Source organism: Toxotes jaculatrix, chromosome 1 (assembly GCF_017976425.1).
Source record: "Toxotes jaculatrix isolate fToxJac2 chromosome 1, fToxJac2.pri, whole genome shotgun sequence".
Taxonomy (NCBI): Eukaryota; Metazoa; Chordata; class Actinopteri; family Toxotidae; genus Toxotes; species Toxotes jaculatrix.
This window is the reverse complement of record NC_054394.1, coordinates 28894716-28914441: the sequence shown is the minus strand read 5'-3', so window position 1 is coordinate 28914441 and position 19726 is coordinate 28894716. Positions and strand designations below refer to the sequence as shown.

The 19726-nt window shown below is 41.2% G+C and overlaps 1 protein-coding gene across 1 annotated transcript in view; it reads left to right on the top strand.

The window, feature by feature from the left end:
- LOC121180893 (protein kinase C-binding protein NELL1-like) overlaps nt 1-19726 on the top strand; it is a 209276-nt gene that overhangs the window by 176380 nt on the left and 13170 nt on the right. The window contains exons 15-16 of the mRNA XM_041036577.1: nt 7115-7210; nt 16848-16988. Coding sequence (XP_040892511.1) covers nt 7115-7210; nt 16848-16988 — 237 coding nt within the window. The remainder of the gene's footprint in view (nt 1-7114; nt 7211-16847; nt 16989-19726) is intronic.

Sequence of the window (19726 nt, the reverse complement as noted above, 5' to 3'; positions counted from 1 at the left end):
ACGTTCAATAGCAACAGTTTATGGAACGGCTAAGAGTGGATTTTGATTGGAGTAAAAATCTCTTATAGGAGAACAATATTGGTTTCCTGGAATTGCTTTTTTTTAGTTTTACCTTCTAATGCAAATGAGTCTCTATGCTGGTTGCTCGGTCACAGCGCTCTCACCCTTCATTCTTGAGCAGTTTGAAATGTGTGAAGCTGCACTCCAGAGCAAGAAATCTCTGAAAGCACCTGGTGGAATTAATTGTCGTGTCAGCGGTATTGATCAACCACCCTTTCAACCCTCTGCAGATACATTATGGCAGTAAAAATCTTCCTTAATGCGTCTTTAATCCATGCCGACCGTCTGGCCCGAGTCCTTATTGTCTTGTAAGTGCGGACATTATCTGTGATGTTCAGTAAATGCCGAACAGAGAGTACGGCCAAGGGTGAACCTGCTTCAACTGTGATGCTTTACAAAGTGAGGCTGATTTGTATGAGTAAATGGGTTGGTGTAAATTCTCTCTTCGCTGAGTTTCTGGCCTTCTCCTCTGCGCAGGCTGGCAACGGACTTCTATTTGAGCCTGTTGTTGTGCATTCATTATCAGGAAGGCTATGCAGATATTATGCAGATACGCTGCAGAGAGAGAGAAAGAGAGAGGAGGCCTCTTTGTTCCTCTGAGATCAGGTTTGTAGGAGAGAGAGAAGAAGAGGAAGAAGGAGTTTAGAGTCTATTATCTAGATACCCCTCTGTTGCTCTGTCAGAACTACTGATGGTGTGTTCAGGAGCTCTCTGTGATGTGTTTTATTGTACATTCTTTCCCTCCTCCTGATATCAGCATCTGTTGGACAACATGCTTATATTAAAATTCTGCATTCACTGAATTTAGGCCACTAGGGGGCAGGAAAGCTGCAAAACAGCAAACAGCTAACGTTTTAGCAAGCAACTGATTATTTATACATACGTCAGACATGGAGCGACATTATCATTCATTCAAAATGATATCTCTGACCACCTCGTGAATCTAAATCCAATAATTACTCTCCTATTTGCTCTGGTTTGGTCACCAACTCCTGAGAAGAAACAGCTGGTCCTTTGGCTGCCAGATGTTACGCTTTCTTCGCCAGCTGGTCTCTAACTTTGTGGGTCTGCTGTTCGGTGGTGGGCAGGCAGTGTACAGGTAGTGTGCAGTGGGCTTATCGGAGCCTGTTGCTGCTGCTGCTGCTGCTGCTAAATTTGGAGCTGGTGAGAGTGGCTGACCTGAAAGTAAGATTTCAGCAGTGCTTAAATGCTAATGAGACACACAGCTATACAGTCCACACTCTGACTCTGACCTCTGCTACAGTTACCATCACTGTCTGCAGAATCAACTCTCTTTCCAGCAGCACACACGGTGACCAGCCACACTGTCTTCACCAGACTGAATAATAATGAGAAGTACTACCAGAATTGTTGCTTTATTTGTTGCTTTACTCTATGTTCACGTATTCATAGTGAAACCAGGGGCCTTGATTAAATGCTATAGGTATACAAGACTTATGGAAAATAGGAGATTCGTGTGATATTATTCACTTCTTGTGGACACCATGTTTATTTAGGCACGCACAACAAAACAAAAAATAAGACCTGAAGCTTAAGGAGATTGTAACTGTCTCACATGAGTCACCAGGATTCTGAGTGGATTGATAGATTTGCAGAAATACAGAATTGTTATTCTGCATTCCCTAATAAAGAGCTAATTGTTATTCAGTTAATTTACCAAGAGAAACAAAAGCTCTGAGTCGGCTGGGAATTCTCTGCAGGTTTCTCACTATGAGTGTCCTAGTCCCAGTTTGTGCTTCTCATCTATTAGTATCACTTTTGACTCACAGTGGTAAGCATTTGTTTTTCTGAAAGATAAATACTTCTCAGTGTTTGAAAATCCGAGTAATCCATTACCACTGTTCTCAAAGTATTTCCAGAAACCTCAAAGGCTCATAAATGTCAGAGTTTTCACCGCTGGGGATTTATTTTCCACAGAAACTGACGCTCACCACTGTGGCTCGAGTGTAATGCTGGTGCTGTTACATGTGGGGCTCAAACTGGGGCTGGGAGTGACCCCTCTCTCATTATCTGTAGTCATTCGATTCATTGTCAGAGTCAAGATTCAACATGATGAAAAATGCAGCTTTGAATTCCAGAGATTTTAACTTTCAACTAGAGATGAGATCATTATCGAGACGCTAACAGTGTCTTAATGCAGCACATTACTGAGCTGTGCTGTACTCCATGGAACGCTAATTATTAGCTTAGTTCTCTTCTGTCATAGAATTACAAAGCTCTTTTTCTTCTCCTTTCATACGTACTTGAATTTGTGGAATATCCATTGTCTTTCTCTGTGATATTCCTGCCATTAATTCTGAGATGGATCCTTGGACGCCCAACGACCGTGAATGTGGCTGTTAGCCACGGCACAGAGTGGAATGATTCCATTCTCACCACCCACTGGAAAGCAATCTAGGCCCGTAATGGGAAACTCAAATAGCAAATCTGTGGGTATAAGCATGTCTCGAGAAGTCACGAGTCAGCAACAGGCTCAGTTAGGCAGTGAGATAGTTTAGCTGGAGGTCACGGGGACAACAATGAGGGAGGGCAGTCTCCTCCTCAGAGCCCCGGCACAGGCTATTTGTTGCTGTAGTGGGGGTCCTGGTAATGTAATGCGGAGGGGGAGAGGAGGAAAGAGCCATAGAGGAGAAATAGGAAAAAAGTGTTGTGAATAGGAGTCGATACAAGGCACACAAAGAGGAGCAGGAGATGAAAGAAGGAGCTGAAGGGTTGTTGTGATGCTTTGTATAAGTCAATGGTGAAATTACAGTGGAGACTGTTTACAAGGGAGTTTGTGGAGGCCTGAGATATTTCCAGTAACAATGACACTTGATAGCATCAATGGTGAACATCAGGTTCTGGTGTCAGAAGTGGAAACGTAGAGATCAATTTTTACAGCCACAGGAGAACTCAATGCAACAGAACACAACGCTGCTTTACCTCTCATCTTTCTGAGTCTGTCTTGTACTGTATAGGACGTGAAATACTACCCCTCTTCAGTGGTTCCGTGGGATGTTCTCAGCTGCGGTTGCTGAACAGCAGCATTACATTTTCATTCCTTTCTTAATCTCATTCGGGAATGGAAAACCATCACTATATTACTCTCTATGTATGGTCTTTGTAGAAAAAAAAACCTGCAGATGAAAACAACCAGGTCTCCTCTGTGAAAGCCGTTTTTGAAAACACAAAGTCCTCAGAGAGCACATGGCGTACAGAATAGCAAAGCGATTTCTTCTTGTCAGCATTTGTCACTTTTCAACGTAAATGAAAGGAGAGAATGTCAACACAATCACGTATGGAATACCCTAACCCTACCTGCGCACATCTGTGGCTGAAGAAACACTGCAGACTGTAAGTAGAAGTGTTCAAACGTCACAGGATCACACACCAAGCTTTTTGCAATTGCAATGCAAAAAAAAAAGCCACAAACTCTTTAACTTGTGGCTCGTAGTGTAGTTCAGTTCAGAATGTCTGCACGGACGGTGAAAAAGCATCATTACGACAATGAACGGGTTATATCCTACCCTGAATTTTAAGTCACATCCTCATCTGTATGCACCGGAGCTGGGCTGCAAGGACACCTTGATGGAGTAGTAGAAATCCAGCTTGAGATGAACTTGTGTTTTTCTATATTATTCTTTAAAATTCAAAATAATATATACAGTATATTAGCTTACTAACATAAATCAGTGTTCATCTATGTAAAAGCATCTGAAAGTGAATTTTAATCTCAGCTAATTTCAATCCAGCAGTTTGACTGGAGTCCATGCGATTGCAACATCAATTTGCCGTATAATCACCAGCAACATTATTATTACTGGCATTATGATGATAAACCTGAGTGTCAGTGCACAGTGACAGTATACCAGTGGTCTCAAATTACGCTCTCCAACTGGAAGTGGTGAGTTGTCTTTGGTCAAGAAAACATTTGGCAGCAGCTTGGGCTGAAAAATGCGGGTCTCAAAACACGCCACACCCAGCTCCAGTGAAGCCCCCCTCATCCTTGGAAGTCATTAGTTCAACAGGCAGGCGGCATTATGCTGATGGTGGTGAAATGATAATTAGAGCTAGAGATAGATTGAGTCAATATAAGTGTAATTAATTTTTAAGTGTGAGGTTTATTAGTACAGAGGCAATCAGGCTCCTAATGAGGGCCTGATAGAACTTCTTAAACACTGGAACCAGTGAAATTAATAGCTTTAATAGCTTCTGGCATGGGACTCTGCTTTTATTTATTGCACATATGCGTTCGTTTGTATATTTAGCACTTTATTTTCCAAACGCCAGTGTGACAGTTTACTTGGATAAATTACATTTCTTTGGATTCATAAAGCAAAGGCAGACTGAGCTGCTGCACATACATTACACTAACACAGATATAACACTCACACACTCTATGTATGTGACTATAAATAGATTTTTCAGCCCATTAAGGCTCATCTTTCAAATCATGTCATTAATTAAGCTTAGAAATACTAAGTAATTTCTCTTTAATGAAGTTACTCAATTAAGTCTGCCCTCTTTTTGGTTTAATCCTCCTCGCTTTGAGCGCTGAATAACTGCTCTTTCTCTCTGACTCTCCCCACACTCGTTCCTCCTTTTGTTTCACGGGGGTTCATTTCTCTGCCAGCTTTCCTCAACCTGCCCCCTTCTCCTTTGTGTGTTTGTCTCAGCCACGTTGATGCATCACACCCTGTGCGCTCACAGAACAAATCACAGTCATTTGCACCGCCAGCCTGCTTCCAGCAAAAGGCAGCGAGACAGTTGTACCTGCATGCTCGCACACACACTCAGCACACAGCAGCGATGTGCTTTTCAAATAACTGCGAAACAGACGAGTGAAATGTCACCTGGTGAGTGATGCAGATAGCTCTGTAGGCGCTCAATGACAATGCATCATCTAACCAAACTTAATCGAAATCTGACTGCTGGTGCATCAATTATGGCCTGTCAAAGTTCAAAAATTTGATTTGATTAAATTATTATCTCCATTAGATTTGACCCTTATTCGTGGATTTTAGGCTTTTAGCCCTGTTTTTGGCTCATCAGCAGGTTTTTCCAGAGACGACTATCGGCGGGGCAAATAATGTATGTCTTTTGTCAGTAGCTAAGGAAAAAAATAACATGACTCTACTATACTATTGCACACTCACCGAGCCTTTTATTAGGAACTCCTGTACACCTCCTTATTCATGTAATTATCCAGTCAGCCAGTCAGTTAGTGGATGAAATCATGCAGATACAGGTCAGGAGCTTTATTAATGTTCACATGAAACATCAGAATCAGGGAAGAAATGGGAACTCAGTGACTTTTACTGTGGCATGACGGCCTTGTGTCAACAGTCCGGGCTGGTGGTGGTGGTGTAGAGGAGTCACAGGGATCTTTTTGGAAGGCACTGACAGATGATCGGTGTTGTTATTTTGGTGTGAGGACTTGTTTTTTCATGTGAGAATATCTCTGCAAGGGAAAGTGTAAGGCAGCAAATCCATGCACGCTAGGATTTCACCACATTTCGCTCAGGCATAGCACAACAGTAGCTCAGGTGGTAGAGCAGGTTGTCCTTGACTCTGACCCTCAATCCTGCTCCTGATGTGCAGGTTAGCTCCTTGTGTGGCAGCTTGACCACAATCAGTGTGTGAACACGTGCGTGTGTGTGTGTGTGAGTGGGTGGGTGAATGAGAGGCTTTGTAAAGTGCCTGCACTGTTCTCAGGATAAATGTGCTATATAAAACCAGTCCACTTACGTTGGAGCCAAGTCTGGGTATCCACAATAAAATGCCATCCTTTTTTGTGCTTTCCAACCAGTACAACCAAGCTTTCAGAATAAACCCAGGAAAAAAAAAAAACATAAATTATATTCAGTTCTGCATCAGGTGAATGAAGCTTCACAGCTGTTAATTGTAACCAATGCTCCCAACAGACAAAAACAAAACCTTGAGTCGCACTTTTCGAAGAGCTGATTTAATACAGTTTCACTTACAGATGAAATGAAAATATGTCATCTGTGTTTTTAACATGACTGATATTATCACGTTAGCTTTTATGACAAAAATGGTTAGTAAACAGTTGTATACCTGAGCTGGCTTTGTTTTTCTGTTTATGTGATTAGTTTAAGTCTAATATTCAATCTTTTATGAGCTGTGATTTGGAAATATGGGGCTCTTCAGCTGGTAAATGCTCCACTTTCATCACCAGTGACTTGCCAACTTTGTCTGTCTTCCATTTGGTGCTGGACAGAGAGCACAGTGGGTTTATCAGAGCTTGTTTGCTAAAACGGCTGCCTGCTGCTACTGGAGGCGAAGTTGATGACAGAATCGAGTCTGAACCTTACAATAAATGCACCATGAAGCCAAAACAAAGAGGCAAAAAGCTCCGAAGAGCTGAGGAGTTGTGATAAACCCACAGCAATGATTCTCAGTGAGTGAAACCTTTCACATTACTCGTGGCCGTTTGATCCATTGTTTATTTAGAAGTATTTATTAGTGGAACTTGTGTAAGATATTTTTAACCATTTTGACTTTTTATCTCCGTCACCTGACTCTGATACTTTTACAGCCACGTGGCGTCGCTGTCCTCCAGATGATAACAATGTGAAAGACAAATTTCACACAAGACACTTTCAATAAACCAAAATAAATTTTAAGGAGGACAGGTTACAGCGTGGAGCCGTGTGTGAGGTGACGTTAGGTAATAAAACCGTTACTAAAGTGCCTCTTTCAGTTGCACGATGTTGCCATTTCAAATCTTGTGATAACATTTTGTCAGATTGCTTTGTGGCACTCCATGTCCTGAACACACATACACACACACACACACTTCCGAACATAAAAACACCATTTATAAACCAATGTGAATGACAAAAAAGTGTCACTGTTTCTTCCTGGAACTGTTACATTGCTTTTAAAAATAGTCAGGGGAACCACTTTGCACCTCGTAATTCCTTCACCAAACCTTAAACTGCAGGAATTCAAAGCCTTTTTTTGTGCTGCTGCTGTGATATTTAGCACATGGAGACAAATCGAACTAACAAGTTCCTCTTTCTCTTTCTAGCCTTCTGTGAAGAGGGATGTAGGAGTGGAGGTACCTGCGTGTCTCCCAACACGTGTGTCTGTCCCTCAGGATTTACAGGACGCCGCTGTGAGACAGGTAAGGCCTGAGGACCCCGCCTGACCTCTCACCTGTCCAGCTTGTTCAGCTGTCCCTCCTCATTAAAGCTCAGCTGGAGCATCTTATTGTTTTTATCGAGTTTCAGAAGTGACATCAGAGGAGTGGTCATCGGGTCGGTCTGAGGGCTCAGTAGTTGCCCTTTCTTTCTCTCTCTGTTTCTTTTCTACCTCTCTTCCACTCACTCTATCTCACACACATACACAGACATACACAGACACACACACACACACACTTTCATGCTCCATCTCTAAAGCCCTGTGTTTAAATTGGACACTGCAGAGATTGACGATCCCAGGAGAGCTGTAGAAAAGGGCAACTAATTCTTCTCTTCTCACCTCCTCCCTTCTCTGTCCCTCCTTTCCTCTCATCTCCTCTTCCATTTTCCTTCTTGTCCCCCTTTCTTTCTTCATTCCCCCCGTTTCCTCCCCTCTTTCCTCTACCCTATTTTCCTTCTCTTTTTCCTATCTTCATCTCTTCTACTTCTTCCGTTCTGTTTTCTTTCCTCCTTTTCTCATCCCTAGTTCCCCTCTTGTCTCCTCTTCTCCTCTCTGCTCTCCTCCACCCCCCCTTCATTTCCATCTTCCTATGTCTCCTTTTTCCGCCACTCTTCCCTCCCCTCTTTCTGCTCACCTCCTCTTCTCCTCCCCCTCCTTTTATCCTGTCTTTATTTTGTACTTTCCTTCTTCTGCTTCTACCTTTTCTTCCACTCCTCCTCCTCCTCATCTTTTTCTGCTCATTCATCATCTCTTTTCATCCCTCATTTCTCTCCTCTCCTTTGTTATTAAACCTTCTGTCTCTGCGGTCTCGTTTTACAGAAGTGATCAACCAGCTCAACCAGCTCACAGAGCACCCCATTCAGAGGTCAGCTATTCACAGCATGTTGCCATGGTTTCCTTTTAGATACCGGATTACACATAGTGCACGTTATTGGTGACATAAGCTCTACATGTAGCCACAGCTGCTTAGACCCCAGGTACTGCTGTCAGCCCTAATAGGCTCTGTTAACGTGTAAAGCGGAGGAAGATCGTACATGTCTGATTGCTGTAGTTGCCCCTGGGATACATTTCCTTTCTTAATCATGAGTCAGTGTTTGTGCATAACACACTATGGAAAGCACCGGTCTGTAGGGAGCAGAGGATAGCAAGTGTAAAATGACACAGAAGCTTTTCCTTGTCTTTTTATTTTGTGTGTTATTAATTCTTTATTGATTTTACAAAAAACTGTGTCCCCCCCACATGATTACACAGTGTGTATGACAAAGTAAACAGTGGAGTTTCACATGCGTTTCGCTTTAAATTCTGAATTCAGCTGAAGGTCCTCCAATTTAGTGAAGTGGAGACATTTTGACGAATTTTGATGACTAACAAACCAACAAAATGCAGCATTGGTTTGAAAAATTACTACATTTCATCTGCGAAACGATTCTGTTGCTTCTCTTTGAACCACTTTAGAGGGGGTGAGGAAAGGCAAAGATTATGCAAAGAAGAAAATAAAGTGTTGGAGTGAGGGGCAGATGAGGTGCAGAAAGCAGCTCCCCCCCTCTCATCTCCCCATAGGCACCAAAATATGGACTAACACATCATCCCACTAATGAGGCTCCTCCCTGTGGCCCTCTGGCTGTTGCCTGAGGGTGTTACAGATGTGATGCGCTGCAAAATCACTCTGCGTCTGTCTCCTGCTGTCAAACTGTTTTTCGGTACATGTATATTTCTTTCACAGAAGCTACAGAGGAACAGGGTTTGATTTCTGCTCACTGTGAGCTTACATCCGAGCCACCAGCGACTCTACGGTTTGCTTCAACAATATGTTTAGATTTTAAAGTTTGCTAGAAAGGGAAGAGCTATGATAAAGATAAACATGAACAAAATCCTGAACATTTGGAGAGATCGGATCTTTATGTCACTCTAGAAATGGGTGCATGTGCATGATTCTGCTGAAAAAAATGTAGATGAACTCTCGTGAGAGATTTAAGTGGCATTTGAAGTGCTGAAAGGAACTGAAGCGTTAGGTCAGATGAGGGGCATAAATCATATTGTTCAAGTGTTTATCTTTACTGATCGGTATCATTCAATTGTCAGACATATAAACACAGTTTAGGTTTTAAAGTTTTTTTTTTTTGTCTTTTTTGTTTTTTATATGAAGAATTAAGAATATCATGAAAACACGCATGTTCCCTGCATATTTTTATTATCCAGTAAGATTATTTAATAGAATACATATTTGAAAGAATTTTTTTCCCCCTTAAGAGCTGCAGTACCTTTTGACATCTACCACCATAATGAAAAACAACATGATGTGCATACAGTATATACTTGTCTTTTAAGTGCTGTTGGGATAGAGGAGCTTCCCTTGAAGACTTGCTGTAGGCAACTTGTAGAAGCTGTACAGCAGGGTCTTGTTTTAATCCATGCACAACATGTTCTCTGTGTATGTCTCCGTGTTTCACTCTCAACCTGTCTGTCAAACTCTCTTACTGTCTGTCTGCATGTCTCTCATGTACGTCTGTCTCCACTTCCATCTCCATCTCCCTCTCTGCTGCCCTTCCCTCCTGTGTAATAAATCACATCACTGCGCTACTGACATACATGTATGTCCTCTGTGGTGTACACTGTGACTCGGGGGTGGGGGGGGGTGAGGGGGCACACATGGGAACATGGAGTTGATCTTTTCACTGATCTTTCCATCTTCTCCCACGCTGATCTATTCTTCAGGGTTTCCTGTCTTTCTACTTGAGAATCCTTGTGATTTTATTTTCTGAAAGAATTTACTCTGAAAGGATCAAAAGCTCAACAGCTCCCTTAACGATGAACCCCAAGTTCACACAATGTGAAGTATACTGTACACTACTTCTTTGCCAAAACAGACAATGCAGGAAAATAATGCAGGTGCTGTACTGCAGAGTCTGTGGATGGGTTAGAGTTGACCCATTTTATTAAAAAAAAACATTATTCTAGAAGTTGACTTCAGTGTGACTGCTGAGGATGTGTCAGTGAGTTTTGAGGTTCAGCCAAACTGCAGAAAACATCTGAAGCTCTTTGCTGCGAGTTGAGTTCACAGTGTAAACCTGACAAAGCAGATGTTAAAAATATCGAAATCTGAACTTAGATCAACCTCTAAGTAACATTAAAGGATGTGTTCAGATTGTTTCAAGCCTATCTTAAAGCAATATTATTACTGGGTGCTCTCTCTATACTATCTCTATACAGCCCGTGAGGAAATCTCCTCCAAGTGTGACTCCTGTGAAAGACATGGGAAACTAAATTAACTCCTGGTTCTGTACAAAAATGTTTTCTAAAGTTAACACAAAGCCAGCATTCTCCTCATTCATTAGCAGCATTTGACCCTAAACAAACAGGGATTTTAATTTGTTTTACTATCAGCTTTTAAATTACATCCACACTGAGGTGGATCAATCTGAGAGCGAGGCCACATGAGGTGTACTGTGGTATTTCTATAAAACAGACTGAAATGAGGAGGTGTTTATTCTGAAACGACTTTGTGACTGTATTTTCACTTTCTGGATAATAGCTCCGTGTTGGTCGGACATCACTGAGCAATAAAACGTGGCCTTTGGTGATTTGCAGGTCAGTTTACATATATTTGTTTTGTCAACATCATTTTAAAGGTTATATTTGAAGGTGTATTCAGAACCTGCCTCACATAGAAATAGTTATTTAGATATTGGTGAAACACCAGCATTTATTATGTAACCTAGCTGTCCAAAACACCTAAGTACGCATTAAACCTTTAAATACTGTATCATGTCAATAACAAGTTACTGTAGCAAGGAGACGTTTTTTCATATGTAATTATAAAAAGTAAATGAAAATGAGTGTTGATATCAATGTGGAGCAGAGTTTCGTCCCTTCATGAGTGCTCGGCTGTGGTCTGTGGTCACTGTAACTGCTCGTTTAATCCAACAGGCTGTTAATTTTATGCCCATTTACTGGTCACAGACTGTCAGGTGGCAACAAACACAAACCCTGGGTTGCTGTTTCTGTCTGAGGACATATTACTGTAAGTGCCCCATGTGACATTTTTTCTGTGATGTTGTTTCAGTAGGTTAGTAGGGCTGAGATAAGTGTAATTATGTAAAGCTCAGTAGGATTCTCCAGAGAGCTTGGGGATTATTTTAACTATGTGTGGATTAATTCCCATTTCCTCACTGTGCCAAAACTCACAGCTCTTCACAGTCTGGCCTGTCACAAAGTCTTCACGTATCCCCATTGGGGAAATTCACAGACGGCAGAAGTGAAGCCCTGCAGAAGGTACTAAGTGCTGTTGTTTACATTGTAATGGAAGGAAACAAAGGGAGATGTGAAATGCTTTCTGGCTGCTTTCCTTCCTGTGGCTGTAACAAAGATTGATGGAGTGTGTATGTGCGTGTGTGTGTACTCCAGCATATTGGACCTCATACAAAAGCAAGGTCACCTGTACACTTCACTGCCACAGACAAAGAGAATGAATAGCTGCTCACACACACACACAAACGCACACTTGCACACGCGCAGCAGTTAACAAATAGCTTTATAAGACTATTGAACAACAGGAATTATTGACTGTGTGAATGAAATGAGTTTTTATTACGTCTAAATAAAAAGGTATTACTAGGCAGGCGACAGATGGCATTTTAAATAACACGTGCTCTCCAATAAAAGGAGTCCTGGTGGAATTAGGTATTTCTGCGATTACAATTGCAGCTGTGAGTTATCACAGATTCCCATAAAATCTGAACTGGAATTTCTTGCTTCAGACAAGGCTTAATTGATGCAGTGCCACCATCAGGCTAAAACTTATCATGGAAAGAAAAAAAAAAAAAAAAAAGATATAACCTAATAACCAAAGTGCAGTGATTCACTCACTAGTTGAGGCTAGCCGGTCACATAGCCTTAACTAAAGCTAAGTTTTTCCAGTTTCCAGGAATTGAAAGCTCCAGTACCTTCATAATTGAGTTTGTCAGTAAGACACACATAAATAAGACAGTATCTAAATCTTCAAAAACGAAGCTTGAGGAGTTGACAAATGACGTCTGACAGAATTTAATGTTGTTTGCACGGCAAACAGGAGCACAGTAACAGTGCGTGATCTACAGGTGCATTGTTATTGTTCCATTTGTGTTCCTCTCATTCCAACACCTTCATTTAGAGAGACTCTGTGACACATAACGTTACTAAATATGGAAGATAATGAGTTTATTGTAGGTGATGAAAAACAAAACTGTTCACAGTAGAGGAGTGTGTGTGTGTCTGTGAGCTCTAATGAGCGAAATGCTCTGAAAGATGATGAAAAGGAGGTGTAACACAGGTGGAAAGATGTTCTACTTTTAAACTACAACGTGTTTCAGTTCTAATGTAGATGTAAATTTTGCAGAGGTCATCTCAGTGAAGCATGTGACGCTTGTCAAGCTTTACTTGATGATGAAGAGTGTGGATATTGTAGCTGATTTTTAGTTGTCCAGTTTTAGGGGAAAGACATTAAAAGAACAAGTTAAGATAATAAAAGTATCATAAAATGTTGTTGCAGGTTATGGTGACTATCTGAAGTGATTAGTTATCATCCCTGCTGATGCTTGTCTAGGTCTGTGCTGCAGTCAGGGACATTTTAGCTTCAAACCTTTCATGAAGTGTCCAAACTTTGAGACACAAATTCATGCCGTTTAAAAATGCAAATGCAAACCAAGCGCCGACCTTTAATGGAAGAGAGTGAGCTATAAAACGTTTTGTGATAACTGTGCTGCACCATCCACGTTTTAAACTTTGCTCTGCCAAATTAGAGGCGGCACCAGTAGAGCTTTCCTTTTCATGTTCATTTTCCCATGAAGGAAACAGTGACTACCACGAGCAGTCACAACATCACCCAATTCCCAGTACAACCTATTTCGCTAAGGATGTACAAACTAAATTTCTTCTTGCTTGCCTTGACTGTATGTTAGGCTCATTGTTCTGATTTACTGTCCTAAAATTCACTGTTCCCCCAATATAGATTTAAACAGCCTCACACAACCTTTGAAGCTGAAAATATGTGGTTTAATTTCATAGTCAATGTTCCAAATTCAATGATCTCACTGTCCCTTGTTTCATGTAATTAAAGCAGTAAAATACAGAAGTACGTGAAACGGGGAGAGGCAGAGGAATAAGTGGTACAGATCGAAATTTTCAGAGACAAGAAAATGAAAAGATGAAAGAGAAACCGCAACACATCATGTACTTCATAATTTAAGTGCTATTGTTTTGTAGTAGCAGTGAAAAACATCGTACAACGAGTCACTTTTCATAAATTATGAACAGATGCTGGAGAGCAGGGCAGGATCATTGTTATTAGGAGGGCAGACAGCGCGGCTGCCTGTTTGTGTGCCGTTGATGGGTCAAACTGGGCGTTATTGCTTTTCTTTACAAACCTTCCTCCATGAGGAACATAAACATGTTTATTTGTTTATTCAAAGCAGGGAAGTCTTTTGCATGAGTCCGTTGAAGGTGCAGAACATGGAGGCTCAAAACATGTATGTAACTGCAAAGCATGCATGTCTCCAAATTAAAAATGAATGAATGAATAACAAATGTTGCTTCATTCGGATTTTTACTAAACATTCTACGTTACTTGCAACTGTGAAAATAACTCATTTGAATAGTTAAAGCGACGGTGAGATTTTCAGCAGACGTACTGTAGGTTCATTAGTCAGGCTGTGTGCTATATAAAGTGATATGTGGTCTGACCGTGCTGCGTGTGAGAGCTGCTGGCAGCTGTTAGCCTTCTCTGTGCAGCCACAGTGATTGATGACTGCTGCGCTCATGTCACAGGGTTAAATAAAGACACTCAGCAATCTCACTGTTTGCATACAACCTCAAAAGCTTTGTAATCATGAACTGCTAAATGAATATACTGTGACACGGGTTGCATAATTATTTGCTGTTGTATTAATTTCTGTTCATTGCACTTTGTATATTGTTCTTCACTGCCTACCTCTTCACTCCATCTGTACATGAATTTGAAGCTAACAGAGGAAACTGTGAAGTCCAACAGCCACAAAGTGAAGTCCATATATTATATGATCTGTTCAGATCCAACTCACACTTTTTTAGTTGTTGTTGTTTATTTTCTTTCCTGTTTTCTCAAGGGCCAAGAAGTACCTTTAATTTGATTGAATGTTATATCATTAACTGGGTTTGTGCCTCAATAATTTGGTTTTCAAGAAAATGTATTTAAAAAGACAGACACTTTTTACAGTTGGAAGTATAAGAATGAATTCTGTTTAACCAAATCAGGGTCATGAAACGTAACGATGCTCTGTACCTGCGCTGAATGAATCTGATGGCTACTGGGCTACATGGGCTACCGTTTGCTGCACCTTTAACATTCACTATAACCAAACCCGAGCACGTGGACTCCTGCCCTCTCATGCACCCACACAGCACTGCTCTTTTGTTGAAGGGTTAGCTGCTCTCAGCCACCAGTCGCCTCTAATCTTGCTATCTTTCAGAGGGATGTCAGAAAGGGAATCTTTTGGTGTAGCTCTGACTGGATCTCTGACCTGAGAGGCAGACAGAGGGCAGCCCTCCCGGCAGCTGTCACGTCTTATTACCTACAGCGCACCAGCTCAGTGGCACAACCACGGCACACACTGCTAAACGGCTCACGCTGTGTCTCCCTTTTATCTGATCAGATGTGTGTGTGGATGTGTGTGCTCTTAAGGCCAGGCCAAAGGTATCACGTCTGGCTTTCACAACAGGGCTGGAGCAAAACTAATATGTTCATAACACAAGATCAGAAGGCCAGTTTGTTTTTTGATTTTTTTTCTTTAGGGATGGAGAAACTGAAGCTATGAGTAGTGATTGATTGAGTTCATGGCCTAAGGCATAAGTAGTCAATTTTAGAAAACCTATCACATTTATTTCTTTCAACAGAGTCCCCTCCTACGTTTACACAGTTAGTCCAGCGGTCGTGAAGAATTCGGATGCTGTCTTTGTAAAAATCAGGACGTTGGAAATCTAGAAACTGGTCCACAGCAGTGATGAAGTCATCATCATCATCATCGAAATGGTGACCACTGAGCTCCTTCTTTATCTTGAGGAAGAGGTAGCAGTCTGAAGCCGTCAAATCAAGGACCCCCTTAGGTGATAAACCGGAGAGACAGGAAGCAGATGACTGCACGAAGGTCGATGTTGTCCATTTTTCTCAAACAGTGCTGACTTTGAACATCAAACTTTGAGCATAATCACTCAAGGAGTTCGAACTGCAAGTGCATGTAACGAGAGCTGTATAACTCATCTCCTTATACTTTAATCACTGCTCGTATGTTGTGATGTCAAATGGAAGTGTCTGCTCTGTGCGCTGGGAGCAACTGCAGTGGGTTTTGGCTTTAATGTGGGTGGACCAAAATTAAATATGACACAGAAGTCTAAGGCGAGGCAAGTAAGTAAGTTATAGCCCCAACAACAAGGCAGTTCAAAGGTTTATGTATTACACATAAGTATATATTCTCCAAGATACCATACTTTATTCCCCCAAACATTTTCAGCTGTTTTGCTGTCATCAGGAAGGTGTCTGTGTTGGTAAAGTCATGTAACTCTCCAACATAAATATACTGTAAATCACAGTAAAAAAGTAGGTATACAATACAACAATTTAATATAATATTATAGAATAATCTGTTCAAAAAGATTTTTACTATTTCAAGATGGAATTTCTAATAAACCCAACAGATAAATGATGGGTTTAGTGGATATTTCATTTGAAAGACTTTCCATTTTAAAGATAAGGGCTTAAATCTCAATTCCATTTGTAACTAAGCTGCTGAGTATGAATTTAAACGTCAGGTTGGGAAATAAGTTTGTGAAAGACCTTTGTCAGTGGTGGATTTCACCCAAAAAAAAAAGCTTATAATAACCCTCTTACAGTCCATTAGATAATGTAAAAAATGCCAGCTGCTACAAGCTACAAACTAGTAACTACTTGAGATGTGGGATTTTCCTCCTTCAGCACCAAATATGAGATATACACAGACATGACAGTTAATGAGCAGTCGCTCGCTGCCTTTGCACGTTTGCTATTGAATGCATTTAGGTGAATGAAGGTGTGATTGAAGGTTACACTTTAACCATCAGGGTGTGTGTGCAGGTCAGGTCTTACAGCCTGAAGGGAGGGAGCTGCAGATGTGAGGGACGCAGGGCTCACACCATACATAATGGATGAGAGAGATTTGAGAGAGCGAAGACCTAACGCCTCTGGGTTGGGCATGTGTGTGCACACCACACGCCAGAGACAAAGCGAGCGGAGAAGAAACGACAGAATGAGTGAGAAGAAGGAATCGAGAAGTGAACAAAGGAAGCAACTCTGCTGCCAAATGGTGTGATTTCTGATAGACTCTGATCCCTGCTGTGGCAGACAGGCTGCCGAGATGTTGGCTGTCTAACGTGGGCAGCCGCTGACCCCGCTCTGCTGTCGTGGCAGCAGTTCACTCTGATTGGTTCAACCTCCGCTGTTTTGCAACTAGCACAGATCAAAGAACAGGCAAACAAATCAAACGACACAACGGAGCTGAAGTTTCAGGTTCGCATTCATTGCCAGGAAAAATAATTTAGACTGATGCTGATGCTGCTGTGTGCGTTTGTGTCCTCAGATATCGATGAGTGCGCAGAGGGCCTGATTGAGTGCCACAACCACTCCCGCTGTGTCAACCTGCCCGGCTGGTACCACTGTGAATGCAGAAGTGGTTTCCATGACAATGGCTCCTACCTGCTCGATGGGAGCTCCTGCATTGGTGAGCATACACTGAATTGAAAACATCCTTATCACTACTCGAAATACCAGTTCTTCAGCCTCTGCATACCCACCACCTAGCTACTACAGACTTTTTTTTCCCTCTTTCTCTGTCCAATTACTAAAGAATTCTGAGTACTGCCACTGCCTGGCTTCCTCTTCAAGTCTCTTTCATCTCTGGTCTGCTACACGATCGCTTGATTGTCATTATTTGTCTCATTTATCCTGTTTGAAAACTCGGCTTGTAGACATAGGCCCGAACTGTGATGGGTGCACGTGTGTTTGCTCTAATGTGCCATCCAGTGGATTTACAAGGAAGCTAATCAGAGGTTTTCTCACCTTCACAGTTCGAGATCTAACCACACGGGCTGAAACCCACACAAAACCCTTAATGAGATATTCATAAGGAACACATAGCAGGCGTGTGCCACTATTAGATGTTTGTGTAGTGTGCCCTCTACCATGATAGTTGTGTTCATCCACAAAGACAGTGAGGCAGAGTTAAAGATGAAAACAGAGAAACACCAGGCTTGTGTGTTTCTTGTGTCAAAACACGGTGTTGATGATGTGCAGACCAGGAGTGTACAGTGAAAGGCTGAACTGTAAAATCAACTATTAACTTTTAAACATCTGTTTTGTTTGAATGTATAACCACACATTCATACTGCAATCACCTCTGTCACTAATGTGCAATATTTCCACCGACTGGAAGCATTTCATAATGTTATTTAACCTACTGCTCATGCAGTAACAAAGTTTTGAAGAGACCATGCACAGTATTTTCCACAGCTTTGATTCTTCCTCTCATATCATGGCACGGTTTCGATGATTTGTCATACAGTAGCTCGCTAGTAAGCAGCAATTTTAGAGCAAAATTTGAAAACGAGGAGAAAGAAATCAGTAATGTTTCAGCAGCATAGATGCAGCTACTGTCACTCCCACACCCAGACATTTGTTCTGCTGCACTGTCAGATAAAAGTTTTGTGAGACTGTGAAGAGCTGGAATGAACTTCAGGCACTTCTTGCACTTGCACTTACTAAGTGGACCTTTTTTTTTATTTTTTTTTTTTAAATAGTTTGATAGACCTGTTTGATCTGATTTAAGCACTTTGTTAATCTTGATTATGCCCCACTTCTTGTCCTCTCTGGTTTAACTGTTCTACTGTTTATTTCTGATTGTATGAAGTGTCTTTTATAAAGAGAAATGGTCGATGTCATGTACCATTCTCTGATGAATACACACACACACATATACATATACATATATATGCGCATATATATATATATACATATATATGATTGTTTTGGTCATAGTGTGAAGTCATAGTTAGAGCAACATTTTTTATATGATCACTACGGTTGTAAATCTCTTCATGAGGCTTGAGTCCCAATAAAACACAGATTTGGTGATTTTCAGATTAAAATACATCCAGACAATGTTTCAGTATATAGTTATATGTACATAGAGTACAGAGCATTAGAGTACAGAGTCCCATGCCAGTGGCTTTGTGAGGCTGCACTAATGTGCAGCAGTGCTTTGAGTAAAATGCTGGCTTCAACATGCTAACATGCTAATGTTTAGCAGGTGTTTAACACTATCTTACTTTAGCATGTTAGTGTGCTAACACTGGCTAGCAGCAATAAGCAGAAGTGCAGCTTCTAAATGATTCCTGGTACTGACATTACCTCAATATCATGATTTACTGTGGTTCAGCATATTACAGGTGACATTCTGCCTGCATGAGAGCAGGAGCCCTCCACCGGTCCAGGACACCGCTGTAATTTCCTCCTATGCGGTACTGTAAAGTTATAATGGATGCGGCAAACAGGGCCACTTGGCTGAGTGAAACTCTTTTGCTTTCACTTAACCTTTAAATCAAAATGCAACATCAGCAGTCTGGTTTGATTTAGTTACGTTGACAGGACAGGTATGATTTCAGCACTTTCCCCCTGAAAGAGGTTTCACTCAATCAGTCAGTTCTTAAAGAAAGTGATAGACCGAAGTACCACATCTGTCTGACTTCACAGCAGCCAGAACATCTGTAAAGGCAGAGTCACTGGTCAGAAATGTTTCTCAAAGTACTTTGTGTTCCTCATCCAATTAGTTTAATTCAGAGCCACCCATAGGCCATCGCAAGCTGTGTTACAGAGTATAATTACGTTTTTCTATTAATAAACCTCTTCCATGCGTGACTCAGTGGAGATGAACTTAGCTATAATGGTTAGTCAAATCTTGGAGTCAAATCTCTAGCACAAATCCATAATAAATAAATTTAAAAAAAGAGAGAAAACAGAGACAGCAATTATCACATCATCAGGAGCTGAAAATAAACCAGATACACAGCTATTAACAAATATCAACACGGGTAGTTTTAACACCTGAATATAAAAAATTGTAAAGTTTCTGTTTTCATGAGGTTGTCAAAAGTTTTCAGGGAAACAAGGCACGTCAAGAGGAAAGGGAATGTACTGAGCATCACAGATATAATAACACAATTTGAGTGGATATTTCCCTTAATGGTAATATTTAAGAAATACTCTGCCTAAAAGAGAGGTATAGTCAGATTGGATTTATAAAATGGATTCCATTGGTTTTCAGAATCATGGTAAAATACAGTATAAGCCTCCTTAGAAAATCATTCCAGCAGTGTAGTCCTCTTCTCTGCTGTGGTCCGTGTGTTCAGTATCTTTTTAACATTCATAGCTTCTCCACAACAGCGGTAAACAGACTACTTCTGT